The 17,801-nt window shown below is 40.8% G+C and overlaps 1 protein-coding gene across 1 annotated transcript in view; it reads right to left on the bottom strand.

Annotated features, from left to right (window-relative positions):
• Window positions 1-1,021: 1,021 nt before the first annotated feature.
• Window positions 1,022-17,801, bottom strand: part of SLC7A11 (solute carrier family 7 member 11) — a 60,353-nt gene continuing 43,573 nt past the window's right edge. The window contains exons 7-12 of the mRNA XM_074155235.1: window positions 13,684-13,807; window positions 12,397-12,500; window positions 11,799-11,895; window positions 8,538-8,687; window positions 6,638-6,815; window positions 1,022-1,089 (exon numbers count right to left, since the gene is read on the bottom strand). Coding sequence (XP_074011336.1) covers window positions 1,022-1,089; window positions 6,638-6,815; window positions 8,538-8,687; window positions 11,799-11,895; window positions 12,397-12,500; window positions 13,684-13,807 — 721 coding nt within the window. The remainder of the gene's footprint in view (window positions 1,090-6,637; window positions 6,816-8,537; window positions 8,688-11,798; window positions 11,896-12,396; window positions 12,501-13,683; window positions 13,808-17,801) is intronic.

The raw sequence follows: 17,801 nt of genomic DNA, 5'->3' as shown, positions 1-17,801 counted from the left end.
GCACATATCCTACTCAAATCAAAAAATCTGTTGTAGCTTGCCTTATATCTTATTCATAAAATGGTATTGCATTTATTGCCATGTCTCTACCGTATTCCCACCAGTCACTATTTATTATTCATTTCTGCCCACTGATGATATAAAACTTGAAAATCAGGATTGCCTGACTTATTACTGCTGGTCCATATGCATCCAGATAGAAAATATTCACACAACAATGGAGGTCACATTCAAATGTTTTGACTCATTTGAAGGTGATTACTCGGCAGCTGTATCTCCTACAAGTATGTACACAAAGAAACATTGGTAAAAACAGTAATCATTTCCAGACTGGTAGAAACTTTAGCATGTAAGAAATTACTGCTCCCAGGTTAAAATCTTCCTGCCCCACTGGCAGAAATATTAATTCTCAGAAGATGCTTCTGTTGGCTATAGTATAACAACTCTGGAATGAAGAAACCTTGAACTTGCCACCACAAAGGTGGAAACGGCGTTGTGCTTCTGCATCAGTGTGCTGGTGCTCCCAGCGAGCCAAAAGAAGTCAAATTGGGCTGCTAAGTGGAGTGATGGGAAGAACATTAGTAAGTGAAACTCAGCAGCTTTATCTCACTCTTTTGCTGGTAAGAGCTGGGTCCTTCAGGGACAGCAAGCAGGATACATTCTTCACAGTACACCTGGCTATTACTTACACATTGCTTAAACCTATTTTCAGTGAAAACGCAACCAAAATCCTAGTTTGACAAACCTACAGTTTGTTAAAATATGACACTGGAACAAAAGAAATAGTGAAGAGATGAGTTCCCTCATAGCACAAGTTCCGGCTTTCTACATATAAACCAACCACATTAAAAAAAAATAAATTGCAACATCATAAAATCCAGTCCTGGTAACTGACTGCTCGGTTTCCATCTCAGCTGTGACTTGTTCCTCCAGTTTGCAGAATGTTAGGTAGTGGGAGAAGTCTCCCTACCCTCTTCCTCAGGTTGAAATGAAACACCAAGCCAAAAGCTGTACATGAAGATCATGATTTCTGGTCTTCCTCTGATGGGACGACTTCCAAGAGGATTTGCAATGCTATGGTTACCCTGTCTGCAAAGATAAAAGCATATACATGGGAAATTTTGGTGGAGATGGAGAAGGCAGAAGCAGCCAGGAAAATTATCTTAGCTGCTATACACTGGCACACACCAGTTCACTGTGGTCATATATACCAGGTGCATATATCATTTACATGTCTCATTCAAATTTCTTTTAACTATGTTTTCTTTGCCTCTGATCCAAGGCTATGCATATACAATAAAAATGGAAGGGTACGGAGGTATAAACTTGTTCAATAAAGGTCTGCATTAATTTAAGGCTATCTTAAAGCATGACTACTCTGCACAACTGCTTAGTTTGAATGAAGTTGCAACATTGAAATAAAAGTCTGAAATTTCAAACAAGTTAAACTTCACTCTGTGTTTTTGTCACTCTGGACATTTATTTCCTTCTGGTGTTTTTGGTGGTTTTCTTTTTAGGGTACTGATTCATAAATGGCACAGTTAATCTACATGTAGAATAGTAAAAGAGCATTCTCTTACCACTCCTGTCTTATGTCCCTCTTTTTTTTTTAGTAAGCCATTTTAAACAAACAGGAGCTGTTGTAAGAGAAAGCTCTGATTTTCCTTGTCTAGCACAACATGTCGGCATTTACAGCAGTGCAAAGCGAGAGGGGTAAAACAGAGCAATTCACAGAAGATATGAACCAGAACTACTCTCCTTCTCTCCTGTCTAAGGCAGACTCTACCAGCTTTTGCTCTTCTCTCTGGAGGTCACCAGTTCAGTGGAAAGCCAGGTTGCCCTCAGACTATAAACTGATGGGGTCAGAGAGGCTGAGAGTCAACAGGGACTGCGTTTTCCTCCCATCTCCCTCCCCTGCCCACAGCGGGGACTTCAGAGCTGGGCTGAGCACGGCTGGGGTGAAGGGCAGGAGGAAAGCCAGCAGCAGGAAGCCAGCAGGGCTTCGCCCCTGCCATCCCTCCCCTTCCAGGTTTGAGGCTGAGCAAAGGAAGAAGAAATAAAGCAGACTCTCTGTCAAGCTGAGCTACGGTGTAACAGCTCTTGGAAAAGGGCACGGTGGCAGAGGGAAAGTCTGGGCACCTTGAGAGCTGGCTGTGATTTTAATATCCTGTTCGACAAAGTGGACAGAGCCACCTGCAGCAAGCCCTTGCCCTCGCTGTGGCGGGAGGCGGCTGCCACTCTCCCATTTCCAGGGGGTTAGTTTTGCTCTGTGCTGGGATGAAGTCATGGAGGAGCAATCAGACAAGTTGCGGGGGGCTGGGATGCTTGCTTGGTTTTTTTGGTTGCAATATACTCAGAACAAGACAGCGTAAGGAGTATTTTCCCCCAAAAAATGTTCCAATCTGTCTCCAAGTGTCCCTATTGCCTGCTGGAGCAGTACCTGGAGCTACAGGACTGGATTCACATTTGTAAAAAGACACTTAACATGTCATGACAGTAAAGACAACTTACACACACACACACAGAGTTTAAACTCTAATTTTCCCTTTCAAGAGAAGAATTCAATGTAAATAGGCCCCAGGGGATAACCTTTATAAAAAACCTGGTATGTGTTTAAGCACCGCAAAGCCTTGGCGAGGAAAGAAAGCAGCAATTTACTGCATATGTATAAGACTGGACGTGAAATCTGCAACAGCAAAACGCTGAGATGATTTTCTGCGGATCCCAACATCACAAACTCGACAAAGAGAAGCAAACTGAGCACTTAACACTATGTCTTCAGTGAGCAAGTGTCATCCTCTGGTGTTTGTAAATAACCCTGAAAGAGACGTTTTGTTATATAAACAGATGTCTTTTCCAGCATGGGCTCAGGCTAGGAAGAAAGCAGGATTCACAGCTTTTAAGCTCCTCGCAATTCAATCCACTGTAAAGACATAGATGTTTTAGATATGAGTCTAAGGCTGGGGTTTCAACTGAGGAGGCCCAAATGGAAGCATTCTGGTGCTGCATGCTTTTACACACCAATCTGCTTCACAGGATTTGGTAGGCTTGACTTTTTTCATTTTCAGATTAGCTCTACAAAAAGCAAGAAAGTGGAGGTCAAATCAAGCCTGTACTAGCTGAAAATTATTTGTCCCAGCACATCTGGTGCTACAGCAAAATTTCTTTGGAAGAGGAGAGAACAAAATGTTATTCTCACTGCAAAATACCACCCAGACCCTATTAACCCCACAAACTGTAAAGTTACCTTTTGTTCACCACAGCAATTTAGTAAGGAGAATGGGCATGTAAATGCCATTAAGGACAGTCAAAACGTACAGAACAAAGACATTCAGCCTTGGAGAGGATTTCACAGAATCATAGAACCATTTTGGTTGGAAGAGACCTTTAAGATCATCAAGACCAACTGTTAACCTAGCACTGTCAAGTCCAGCACTAAACCATGTTCCTCAGCACCGCATCTACACATTTTTTAAATATCTCCAGGGATGGCGACTCAACCACTTCCCCGAGCAGCCTGTTCCAATGCTTGACAAGCCTTTCGGTGAAGAAATTTCTCCCAATATCCAATCTGCCACAACTTGAGGCCATTTCCTCTTGTCTTATCGCTTGTTACTTGGGAGACCGACCCCCACTTCACTACGGCCTCCTTTCAGGTAGTTCTAGAGAGCAGTAAGGTCTCCCCTCAGCCTCCTTTTCTCCAAGCTGAACAACCCCAGCTGTCTCAGCTGTTCCTCATAAGACTTGTTCTCCAGACCCCTCACCAGCTTCGCTGCCCTTCTCCAGACACACTCCAGCACCTCAATGTCTTTCTTGCAGTGAGGGGCCCAAAACTGGACACAGCACTCGAGGTGCAGCCTCACCAACACCCAGTACAGGGGGACCATCACTTCCCTAGTCCTGCTGGCCACTCTGTTTCTTGGGTAATCCATTTGAGGGCTCTGCTGCTGTAACCAGCCTGAAACCCTTTTCATAAACATACTCATCTTCAGGCTGGGTCTTTTACCCCACGACTCATTCTGACTGTTCAACCTCCCTCTCCTCTGATCCTGTCAAAACCGATTCTGAATATGCAGCCTAATGTCACGCGGGGCTGGTCTGTACCCATGTGGTTTTGCACCAGTGCTGTCCTTTTCTTAAGCAACACACATTCCACATGGGGTTTATGAGCAGCAGTCATCTCTCATCTCTGAAGCACATCTGGGGAGCTGAAGAAGTCAAGTTCCCCAACAAGGTGACTTTGCAAATGGGTAAAGGGAGTCCCGCACCACTCTCTTCGTGCGCTGAGCTGTGCAAATGAAGCAGCCTGGGAATAGTCCTGTTAGCACGGTGCTGTGTTCAGAATAACAGGCTTTGACTCCCCCTGTGGTACTACACAAAATGCTTTGTTGAAGTCTGAGTAGATTGGATCTATCACATTCCCTTTGTCTAGAAAAATCAGTTATCTTCTCAAAGAAAGTTGCCCACTTAATCTGGCAAAAGTGTGCCTCTTAAATGACAATCACATTTTTTCATGTTGTCCATTTACCTCATGTCTGGAATTACTCTTTCATGCCTACGTACACCTAATGCATATTGTTTCAAGGTTAGAACATCAAGATTGCAGCTGCCCAATGACTTTTCTATGTCTCACAGAGGTACCTTAAGTGAATTTATCCTCTTCAATGCCTTTGAAAAATGCTCTCAGGCTATACAGTGGAACTCCCTTAACACTCACAAAATCATGCCAGTTTAATGACTCCACACAGAAGGTTTATTGCTTCTTCTGAAGGAAAAAATATAAAAATCTTTTTTATCTAACAAGTAAATCTCCACCCCAAAACTGTCAGCATCAGTTTTCCATCATTACTGTTGTTATTTTGGGAATAATAATTACACAGCAAAGAAGCTGTTTCGCCCACTGACTGGCGTCTGCTGCTCTCCCCTCTGAGCCAGTACACCCTGTCCATCCATAGGTATTACGCAGGCACCAGGCCTTCTTTATGGGAGCAGAATTTTGTGTTATCTGAAAAACTAGAAGATTCACCTTCATTGTCACAGCTGGCAGAAAAAAGCTTCACATCTACCCAGTCTACCTTAAAGAGAATATTTTTTCTCTCATTCAAGTAATGCAGTTCAACACTGGCATCCTGTGGCCAAAGATTCAAGTAACTGTATTCCAAAACCTCTGAGACTTCACAGAAAATGCCAAAAGTCTCCTGGGTTTGATAAGGGAAAATTTCCTAGTCCCAAAATGTCAAGGCTGAGAAATTATAAACAGACAAGCCCCCAACTATTTAATAGAATGTCTTTTTGCATATAACTGTTTTTATTTGCACTGGAGCTTTCTACCCATTGCAAGTACAATGCAAGTAATATGCAATGGACATTGCAAGTAATTTATAACTTTATGGAGATAAAAGTAAGGAGACCGAAGTGTGCTAGTCTTAAACTTTAACATCTTTTTCTGTAAATACTTTCTGCCCTGTTGTCTGTGGACTTCCCAGCATGAATTGAGAGGGAAATTCATAGATCCTACAACAGATAGAATATAACTATATAACTGATTTTTATATAGAGAAAATACATATAAAAGGTTATAGTACAATAACATCCATATAAAAAACATGATTTTTTTTATTGTGAGCAGCTCATTTTAAATCATCCCTTAAGGCAGAAGAACAGAAGACAGTATGCATTTTTGATTCAGCACCTACACAAATAAGCTGGTTTTAGTTGAAAACTTTTGTCAGTTGAGGTTTTCTTTTGCAGCAGGAGATTTTCTTTTAGTTTTGTTTAATAAATTATCCATTATGCCTCAAATATTTTACTTATACTCGTTTCACGTTTTGAAAATTTCCTCCATTTTGGAAACTTATCATGGTCAGTAACAAAAAAGAGAAGAATTGGGAGATGATGAGCGATACTGACTTCTTTCTAATAGAAATGCTCCAAATAACCCTTCTCCAACACATCAGAACTTCCACAAATGCTTTCAAAAACTTTCAGAAATGGTATAAAAATGATTCCCAGTGTATTTTAGGTGTGAAATACTACAGCCAAGTCACTTGGAAGTCATTTTTCATGAAGCACAGAAACAATTTCCACAGAGGTGTCAGGCACAGCATATTTTGCCATCATTTTGTTGGGAGTCACCACTAAGGACAATATCCCCACACCAAGCCCAATGGAGTCTGTCCCATTCCAAATACTCCACAGACATGTGGTCTCAGCAGGGAGCACCAAGCCCATCCTGTCATCACAACTGTGATGTTTAAGTTTCCAAACTGATTCTCCTAGGAGCGAAATACTTTCTACACTAGTGTAGGCCAACGGAAAGGGGACGTATGTGGGTGATTTAAAAGGAATCAGATGTTTGTAGGGAAGGGAGGGGAGAAGGGGGCAGGGGGAGAGGCATCCAGTCATTTAAAGTGAATCACTAGCTGAAGAACAGGCTTGCTGTAAAAATATCTCGTTAGTTAGCGGACATTGATTGTAAGCGGCAGAGCAATGCTATAGCATGGACTGAAACGAAACTTGCATTGTCACCCCCAGCTCAGAGCAGCCGAGAGGATCGACCAGAAGGATTTCACAACATGGGGAGCCCTGAGAAATTCCCAGAACCAGCACGAAGGAGAGGAGTCCTACCGGGACTTACCTAGGAGCTTTCTGAACCACTTTGGCTTCTTGTCCCATACAATAAAGAGGTAGTAAGCAGGAACTCCAGTCAGGGTTATTGCAAATCCAATCCCTGTATTCACTGGATCAGAGTAAAGTGACAGTGCAACCATGAAGAGGCAGGTGAAGGAAAACAACGCTGGAATAAATAGAGGCACCTGAAACATAACCACACAAAGAACCATTACTTTACATTGACCTTATTTTTGACTGACTATGGCATTTAATGTTCCATGAAACGTAAATTGGATAAAACCCAGCAGTACAGGATAGTTCTGGAGAAATATGGGTATCTAGAACATGCACACAAGATGTCAGTCACTACAGAAACCAAGCTATGCAGAGTGCCGTGCAGTGAGTACCATAGAAGTCTTTTAATTACATACTAAAATACTGCAGTGGTTTATGTCCTTTAAAATGTAAGGGCTGTAAATAAGTTACATTGCAAAAGTCCTTTCTCTAATTCCCCAGTAGATAAGTAAGCAGCACTAACCACAGTAAAGATTTCCTTTTTGATAATTACCTATTAGAAAACATTTTAAAACACAGCCAGGAGCTCAAGTCACCTTTTAAAACTATTAAGAACATATTGATTTTCTTCCTAAGGTAAAAATCAAAATCTAGCAGGAAGAGAGCAAATTAAACACCAATTTGACTAGTGATAAAGATATTTGATAGCATTATGCAACTGATAGCTACTGAAAAAGCACTTTCTGACTGTATGACTGATAACATTATCAGTGTCACTGTTGAAAGTACAAAAAATAACAATATCATATTAATTCCCTCAATTTTCAAGAACACCACTACAATCACTGTGTTAGCACCTCTCTGAAGGAAACGCCTACAGGCAAGGCTTGTGAGGTGTTTGGTGTAACGGAGACTTGGAGAATTCCTTGGAGATTGTTCTCTTCCTTTCATGCCTTGAAGCATTACTGTTCCTCTTTTGTGCACTGTCAAAGCATTTTTTTTAATCAAACCAAAATAGGTTGTGCTGTTGACCTTCTTATTTACAGATACACCTACAAGAATGCAACAGCACACATTCTTAGTTCTTCACAAAATAGTCTTTTTGGCAATATATAAATAGGGATAGATTCCTCTCTTTTTTTCATGATGAACATAATCTTTCTGGATACAGAATGGGACAACTTGCTTTGTAAGATGTTACTTAAAATAACCAAGAGGAATGGCAGAATCAAGGCCAAAACAGCCACTGGTCAATGGGCCAAACTACTAGCACTTTCCTTCTGGGTTCACAATAACTGCATCTGCAAATCCAGAGACTGCAAGTTTCAAATATCATAATGATAGCACTACCAACTTACTTGCAGATCAAATTGGCATATTTGGTACCAGATAGGCAATAAAATAAATGTTTAATAGTAATGATTATGCTTGACATGAATCCTGGTTGCAAAATTGTTCAGGCCTTTAGGAAAGGAGACATTAAATAGAGGACTGGCTGAAAAATCAGGTTGGCACATGTAACCCCAATTTTTGCAGTTTGAACCCTATGTGACCACACAGGACTAGAGGTATTTTCACACAGCTTACATCACACACTGCCTCGATGTGACAGATGGGCAAAACTGAGCAAACACCTTCATTTTGGCACAGCAGCTTCAGTCACTGCACCCCAGGCACCAGGGAACAGGCAAGAATTATCTTTCAGAAGGGAACACAGCTGGAGCAGCGCTGAGGAGCTTGCAGGAAAACACTTGGAGACCCTTCAGTGCAAACAGCAATTTTCTATTAACTCTGTTTTTCAAGAAAAAAGAGGTGAGCTTTCTACATCAGAAAATACTTCTTTACTGTCTGACTACGTGATAGATAGGAAGGAGAAGGATTAATGTAAAACAGTAGAGAGCGGAGGTTACCTTGAAAGGACGAGGCATATCAGGACGTTTATATCTGAGATAAATCAACCCTGCAACTACTAGTCCAATAAAAAGCCACCTGGCAAAACTGAGGAAATTCAGGAGGCTGTAGAGATCCCCGTTGAATAACATTATCATTGTGAGAGGATGCTGCAAAAGAAATTCAGAGCATAAGAGGGGTTTAGTGGATTGATCTCTATTATTTTATAGCAGCGATGTCAAATTTTTCCACGAGGACAAGCAGCACAGCCTTTTGCAGAGACACCTGAGGGTCACAGATTTTTGTTCTGCCTTTCTCATTCCAGCCAGGTGTGGGACTGATACCTAGCTGTCCCCTGAGACCACATTTGATCAATATATATCTGTCCCGGGTGGCCACACGTGATCAATACATATCTGTCTCCTGTGACCCAAATACACAGGCACACAGCCCATTGTGTCACCAAAATGCTGGAGCATCCTGGGCACCATTTTCACGGAGCCTGAGAAATATATAAGCTCAGTGCAGTTTTAGTTGCTCATCATGGATGCAGATAAAAGCAGTTAAATTTTGGTCACATCTGATCATATGAAAGCAGAGGTTTCCACGTGCCTTGTGGAAGGAAAAAGTCTTGTGGTCCCCCAGGCTGCAAAAGGGGAACTCAGCAAAAAGGGCACGGTAAGGGGTAGCTACACACCATGGGATACCAGCTGGGCACACCTGTTTGCCACCAGCTTGTGTTTGGAGCCCACCTTTCAGGCTTGCAGGGCGTAGACTTATTGCACATCACACGTGCAAACACTTCTAAGCGGAGAGCAGCATTTAGCTGTCACTCAGTTGCTACTGAATAGCAACAAGGAGAGAGAACACTAGAAAAAATACATTTTGTCATTAAAAAGCTGTTCCGAGACACAAGTATTCTGTGAGGCAGGCAAAAGCTGATGTATAAACTAGAGTGTTGCACAGTGGGTTAGGTGATTAATGCGGGCTACAGGGATCTATTTCAGGGTAATCTCTGGACAAAAGCAGAGTATTTGTAGCTTGAATCCACTCTGCGAGGTAGCCCCGCGTGAGCCACCCTATGCCCACGATGACACAGTCCTTGCGTTCGGGGATGAAGGAATGAGTCAGCTTCACTGTAGCCCTTATTGTTCAGCAAGGGGGAAGATCCTGGCAGTGACAGCCTCTCTGGGTTTATAACGAGGCAACAGGTGAAATCAACTGCAGATGCAGTGAAATTCTGGGCTAAATCTTTATGCAAGAAAAAATAACTTGTATTAGTTATCAAGACTCACAGCCTCTCTCTCTATTTTTTTTTTTTTTTAAAGCAGTGAAGACAGCATGGATTTGAACCAGAAGGATCAATATTTCAAATATGGGTCTCTGACTTCCAACCTCTAATGACTTAAAAAGTGCTTCATTCTTTACACACAGATATTAAGCAAACTCCTTCCCTGTAAAGGTCAAAGGAAATTTTACCACTGAATTATATTGGGCAAGATTTTTTTCTATATAGGCTCAGTTCCTAAAAGTTTTAAATCTCGGTTATAAGTGTGATAGTGCAAGAAAGGGCCATGTAGAGTGAAGGAGAGCCATCAAAGAAAAAAAAATAATAAAACAAGGTTACAATGAGATTGTACGCACACATCTGTTTTTTTTTATCTAGGCTTTGAGCAACCTGGTCTAGTGGAAGGTGTCTCTGCCCATGGCAGGGATATTGGAACTTGATTATTTTTAAGGTGCCTTCCAACTTAAACCATTCTATGATTCTGTGATCTATCAAATATATCTATCAAATATCAGGATATACATACATGAACAGATTTCTTAATTCCTAAAAAGGTTTTTTTGTTTAACAAGCCTCAAACACTAAACATGCTCATTTGCTCAGTTTCTCCACAAGAACTCTCTCCTTTCTTACAGTGTGTAGACCTTGGCAGGAGAAATAAAACAGAAAAATGCTAAAATGCAGGCTATTGATGCAGAATATATCCTGCAACTACTCTAATTGCAATAAGGTAAGAAAAAAAAAATTACAATCTTTGAAGGAAAGCCATCTTCATATGAGAATCTGACTTTTTTTCAAAGGAAATCAATGCACTGGTGTAATAGGACCAGACGCAATAGCCAAAAATGTCTTTCAGAAAAAAAAAATATATTAATACATTTTGTGCATTTCATTCCACAGAAAATAGTCAATGCAATTTACTCAAAAGGTATGACTATTTCAGCCCAAATAAATAAAATGCAAAGTAAATGCTTATGTAAAATAAATTCCATTAGAACTTTTCATCATAATTCCATTGCGTAATTTTCAAAATTTGGATGCCTACAGTTGCATGTGCACACATAAAATTCAACACTTCAGCTAGCACTTCAGAAGTGAGCTTATAGGCATCTATAGCAAAAACTGATTTAAATTCCAGCACAAGCATCTGCTCTTACTAGCGTGTGCTCATAGATGCACATACACCTTCTGCTGTGTCTAGAACTCCCCACAGACGCAGGGGTCTGTCCAGATATATTACAGTCATTGGTCCCAAAAGAGGGGCTGAACACCCACGGTTATGAAGACTGCAAGTTAAGTGGAAATCTTCTTGGCACTATGCAAGCTGGGGTTTGAGGTTGGTATTTTGACATTTTGTCCTAACATTTTACTATACAAATTAGTCTGCAATGCAAACACATGGCCAACATTTAGCTCTGCCGCTATTTTAGAAGTCAGTAATAGGATTTCCACTATAATACTGGTGGTTTTCCTTAGACAATTCACAGACTATTGCCCAGGCACACGTTCCCTTATTTTTTAATCACCGCTACACTGCACTGCTGAGGGTTCCCCTTCCATTATCTCAGTGCATAATTGTTTGCATTTTTCACTGTAAGGTGGTATAATGAGCCTTTAGGGTGCCCCCAGATGCTGGTGTTTAGCTACACTTTCAGTTAAATGAATCCCTTTTTTGTTTGTTTGTTTAAATGGAATTTGTTTCTCTGAAAGGGAACTAGCTCATCACTAGCAGGTCCTTAGAAATAAAGGGCAATAAGACATGAATTAGGCTGCAGCAATAGGCAGTGAAGTGCTACCGACAAGATGGCAAGAAGATGATAGAATAAGAACAACTCCCAAATCTCATTCCTCTCTTTACTGTCCTCTGCCCTGCCCAAAGCCCACGTACACGTTAATAAATGGGACTCAAGCAGTGCCCAAATTCTGTTCGAATCCTCCAGAGCAAGCCTGTAATATGAAGTCTTGTGCAGGAACATTTGTTTGTATGATTTACCAAAACAATGACAGCTGGCAGAGGAGTGTGCTTGCGGACATGAATCATGGAGAGAATTTCCGGAAGGTGACCCTCGCGGGATGCAACGAAGAACATCCTGGTGGGAAATAAATGTGGACAGACTTTAAATGTGCTCATTACTGTGACTAGGCAAAGCGGCTCATGAAAGTCACAGAGCACAGCGGCACTTCTTAGGCTTGTTTGAGGTATTCTGAATGAAAAGACTAGCAGGAGAAACCCATACACAGAAATCAAAGTCATTTCTGAACGTGTCCCCTCCTTACCTTACACTATGATTGGTGTCTGGAATTAGTTAACATTTTCCCTCCAGTTTCCCTCCTTCACATGAAACAAAGCAGCCGTTAATTAAGTGCTACGCTCAGAGGGATCCATTTCCAAACCATTCAAAGGGTTTTTACAATAAAATACTAAATTCAGTGGGAACAAAGTGAGAAAAAGCCCCACACCCGGTAAACATTATAGTCATTTTTCATTTCCTGCTAAAGGAATAAATCCTACTCTCCCTTTCCCTTGCTTCTTCACTTTCAGTGTATATCTCATGCCCTTCACCCCCCCCCGTAATATTAGCAATGCTTACCTGGAGACCGCAAAAATGCCACCATTCATAGATCCAAAGCAGGAGAGAGCAACAAATACTGGTACAGCTAAAGAAAAGTTTCCCATTAGTCGTTCTGCAAAGGTCTGTTAGAGGAGAGAGAAACATACAGTGATTTTTCATAAAAAATGAAAGTAATTTCACTCTATCAACAATTATTAATAAGTATAGTAAGTTTTATTTATATCCCTTTTCTGCATCCCTCAGTGAAAGTTGCACTGTGCCTTTGTTACCTCTTATTTTGTGACACCAAGGCTACTGCAGATGAGGTCTCCCACCCTTACTCCTGACCCTGCCTGGTAGATTGCCAGTTGAGGCAATGTTCTGGAGGTGGAATCAGGCTCTGATTTATGTCAGTTTAGACCATTATGACTCCCAAAAAGAAGACCCAGTCTGAATGGATCAAGGTCTGATCTACATACCTAATTTTTTTTATACAGCCTTCATTTTACTTAGCTGATGCTTCCCAGTGGTATAGTTCATCCGTTCATACTTTGTTGTATTAGGTTACCAGAAGAGCCTTAATTGGAGTTTTGGGCACCACAGGAGACACACACAACTTTTTTCAAGTTTACAAAATGTTTTATTTCTAGATCTCCCATGAACTACAGAATTTGGTCATTTTTTAAATGCCACATCAATTGAAATAGCCACAGGCAGTGTCACTACTGAAAAGTAAACAGATTTTTTTTTTTTCTCATTGCAAGTCAGATACCATAAATATAAAAATGAGTATCATCACCAAAATTCAACGAGAACAATCAAAGCAGTATTTCCAAGCAAGGTTGCCTTGCAACTCCTTCCCAAATGAACTCCAGTTCTCACAGCAACCCCCTTCCTAAGTAGTCAGGACGCACGTTGTGTAGAGATAGCATTACTGCTTCTTCCTACAAAAAATAGGTCAGAGCTCCCACTTCCACTAATATATGTGTTTTCTGCTTCCCAGGAGTTTGGCCTACAATTTCACAAAGAATTTTTCAAGCATATACGTGTCTATAAAATTTAAGTCCTATTGACTTTGTTATATCAGGTCAATAAATATGGTCTAACATTACTTTACGAATGCTATTGATGGCCTTAAGTGCAATCCCACTCATCAGTCAAAAATCAGACTAAGTTCACCAGGATGCTAATATGTGGTGTAAAAGAGGAGCCATAGAAAAGCCTGACTGGATGTGTCCCCCCGATTTTTTTCCCTGGAAAGAATAATATATCAACACACATAACTGCAGCAGGGATACAGCTTTGTATTTTTCTTCTGTAACTTACCACTGCTACAGCTTTTGAAAGCAGCAATTCCCCAGCACTGATTGTAGTGAAATAAGCCACGTTTGTTAACACATAGCCAACTGTGACGATAATCATTGAAATGCATATTGCGAGGGGTATGTTTCTGAAATACACAAGGTAGCTCATTATTTTGCAATCTGGTTGCTATTCCCTGAACATGAAACAAATAACATGAGAAGAAGCCACTAATGATGGTGAATGCACATTTGGTGATCCCAAAATACCGTAATTAGAAACTACCAGTAAAAAATAACACACCTAAACAAAACCATCTACACAAAGTAAATAGGTTTATAATGATGAGGTGAGAAATCACTTGAGGGAGGAGTCCTTTGGGATGCCAACAGGTTGTGGTCCCCGTGCTTCCCATGCAAGAAGGATGGACCATTTGAGCTGCCTACCCATTTTGGCTTTCAAGCTGAGCCCAACAGGAAGGCAGCAGGTATCAGTGCTTGAACCAGCAACAAGGCAGATGACAGATGCAGGTGATTCAGCCCTCTATCAGGAGAGCAATCACAGTGGCATCTCCAGCATACCTACTGGCACTCAATGGCTGCCCACCTGGAGGTCGTTCAGCATCTTCCCCTGGATGCCAAAAAGTCTAGCATGTGAAATTCTGCCCTCTCCTCCTCTGTGCAATTCTTCCCTTGCACCCCTTACCATACCCCAATTATCTTGCTCACTATGCAGGGATACATGAGGGCACAATATGACACAGAAGTAAGTACAGTACAAATAGTACAGGCTAGAACAATTACACACAAATAAACAATAACACTGAACTTCTACATAGTATGCCCTCCCAGTGAGGAAAGCAGAAAAGCAGAATTATTTCTATTTTAAAGAAGAGATACAGAAGTACAGTGAATCTGTCTGAAGTGACACTGCAGGCAAATGTTCGAGTTAGGAACAAAAACCAGATGCCTCAAGTGTTGCTCTAGTCTCTTTCCACTTCATATCATTTCTTGATGGCATTGATATCTGCATCGCACCAATAAGAGACTCAGGTCTGAATCAACGTTTGTTCCTTCATTCCAAGGCTGACAGTCGCAGTTGGAAAGATGCAGTATGTATGTTCCCTCTGAGGACAGCTGAGAGCTCCTGTTTCATGGCCGGTTCCCTCCAGCTCTAAGTACTAAGGCTGCTTTTGAAGAGATGCAAAGATTGCTACATTTAGAGAACTTTGTTGTGAAGGTCACCCCATCAGGTGGTAGAAAGGAGAGAAAGAATGAGGAATTCTGATGTCCCAGAAGAGACCACAAACACAGTCCTAAAGGACTATTGTAATTACCTCAAAGGAAAAGGTGTTTTGAAAATCCACACAAAGACTCATCATTTTCTGATTTTTTTTTTCTCAAAGAAACACAGCTGCCTCAGAATTTAAGGATCCCCTTCACTACTGGTCCTTATTTCTCAAAGAAATCCATGACATGGCTATGTCTGTATAGAGCCGAATAGAACCTCAAAACTGAGACTAAATAAATAAAGCGAGACAGTATCACTGCTGCACCTCTTGCCCACCTTAGAAACCACGATGTCAAATACCGTCGTTAACCCAGGCACACAGGTAGGTAAGAAGAATATGCTGTATTGCAGCACCAAATGTGGGTAGACATGATTATATTGCCATTAACCCACTGCTACCTCATGGCCTCAGGTGAAGAAGCTGGAAGGAGGGGAGTCAGTCAGCTTGGAGGATGTGCTCCTTGATGGAGAAGGCAACGGCAAGGACCAGAGGAAACAGCCCAGAATACAAGTGCTGCTGTATTGCTGGAAAAACCACAGTTACTGACTCAAAAAATACTGCAGAACTGTATGTTGATAGTATGTCTCTGCAAAAAAATCTTTTTGTAGGTCAATTGCCAGATATTTTGCAACCAGTTTGGTTAAGTTTCTTCCCTGACCTGGGTGTAAATTGAATTCAATCCACTTCACATCTGATTCAAGGTAAGTAGGGACACATGGTTTCAAAGCCCCTCAGAAACGAAATTTTAATTACGTCTTCTGCATCACAGATAAATGCTTCAACCACCAAGCTATGGGATATATCAGCAATTATTCCAACCTTAAAAAAAAATTTCCAGCCAAAGATAGTAAATTTGTACTATTTTCACAAATACCATTTGAATGTTTGAAACTACATTGATAAACTTAAAAAACTCTCTTTGTCCATACTAACTCTTAACACACACCTGCTTGCTGTGTTCACTTCTAATTTAAATCCCAGTCTAATTTCCTCTAAACCAAAGTGGCAGTTCCAAAATAAGGGAAAAAAAAAAAAAATCACACTTCCAAACATGACCATTTTCTTAGCACTGCAGGTCCTGCCTTGTTATGCTGAAGAGCACTAACCCCCTTGGACAGTTAATACCCCCACCAAAAAAAACCCACCACAAAACAAAACCTCAGGAGAAGAGTAAAACCCAAAAAACAAGCCAAAACTAGTCAGGAAACACTATTCATTAATAAGCCTGCAGATCATAACTCACGCCTGGAGCAGCACAAGGGATGGTGTGAGTTCTAAGCTCCTGAGTCCTCATCTTCTGAGTGAAGTGAGCACTCAGGTTGCACCTCCTTTTGTTTCCTGGCAGGAGCAGGCCTTCAGAGGGTTGCCGTGCTTTCACACACGGCCCCTCCGACTGCTGCTTATTAGCCACTGCTTTCAGTAACAGATTTAGATAAAAATGAAAGGCCAGTTTCAAGATTTCAGAGGTGAGTAATATGGTATGGTTCATTTCTCACTGACACCTCAGTTGAGATTTACAGTTGGTCCTTGAATCATCTGAAAGCACAGACAGGTACGTACCAAATGTAAAACCACTAAGTGAAAGTTTTAATCATGTCTTTTCTATCCATCCAATTTAAGAGGCAGGTCCCAATTTGCAACATGATTCCATTATCAAACTCTCTGCTATGAGCTACCATCACTGCACTGGAATAAAAAAATGTAATGCCATTAACATTAAAGATTACCTCCTTTCCTTGGAGGATCACTGTACCATATTCTTGTATTTTAGATATTCTCCTAGACTTCCAAATCCTCTTTCCACATCAGTAAAAATGATACCTAAGTTCTATTCTCTGTTAAGTTGCCTCTATCGATGCAGATTTCCCCTTTTCACTTCTGTATCCTATGAATCAAACACAACACAGCGTTTGAGCACACCAATAAGCTATGTTTCTGATAATGAATATTCACAACTGCCACACAGCTAGCTGAAAGATTTGGACTAAAGGGAGTCAGAAAATTCAAGAAAAAGATATTTTTACTTTAAGGTTTTGATTCATTGAAGCTAAAACTTTTGATGGGAAACTTGACCATTTTGGTATGACATTTCTTCAGAAAAAATCTTAGAACCAAGACAGAAATCTTGTCCAACCAGTAAAGACCTCAGTACGGCAAATAACTTAGAAACCATAGCACTGTTGTGCCAAGAGACAATATTTTACTTACTTAAAGCAGGCCCAGGACTTGAACTTGCATTGAAATGGCTACTGGTTACTATGGGGCTGTACTTTTCTTTTTGCATTTCATCTCAGAGTGAAATCTCAAAAGATTTCAAAATCAAGAAAAACTATTTTCAAATCAGTTGGTTTTCTGAATAGGCCTTCAGGTGCTGAAGTTAGCCCCAAACCTATACAATGTCTGGAAACTGTCTCATGTGTTACTGTTAAGACTATATTCAAACAGTCTGCTCCTTGGGTGGAAGGGGAAGTTGTTGCCAGCAAAGTCTTTTGCAATATTCGTCTCTTCTCCCAGAACTTTGAAGAAAAACAGTATCAAAAAGGAAAAAAAAAAATCTGAGAAAATCTGATACTGACAATATAATTAACATAATTGAAAGTCTTTATAAAATCAGACGAGAGACAATTAGAGTAGCTTCTAAGCGTCTGAATGTTGATGAAACGGTTTAAGACTTATCCATCCCTAACTACTATTCAAAGCCAAATCTTCCCATTCTGCCCTATATACAAAGCAATTGCAATGAAAAATCACAACAGCTTAAATGAAGAGTGCATCTACCATATCCTTCCCAGAAAGAAAGTCGCTGAGGAATCTACCATCACAGAGAAATTCAGCATTAGAAATACAGTTA

This window comes from Numenius arquata, chromosome 10 (assembly GCF_964106895.1).
Source record: "Numenius arquata chromosome 10, bNumArq3.hap1.1, whole genome shotgun sequence".
NCBI lineage: Eukaryota > Metazoa > Chordata > Aves > Charadriiformes > Scolopacidae > Numenius > Numenius arquata.
Note: the sequence above shows the minus strand (reverse complement) of the source record. Positions and strands in the feature narration are given on the sequence as shown.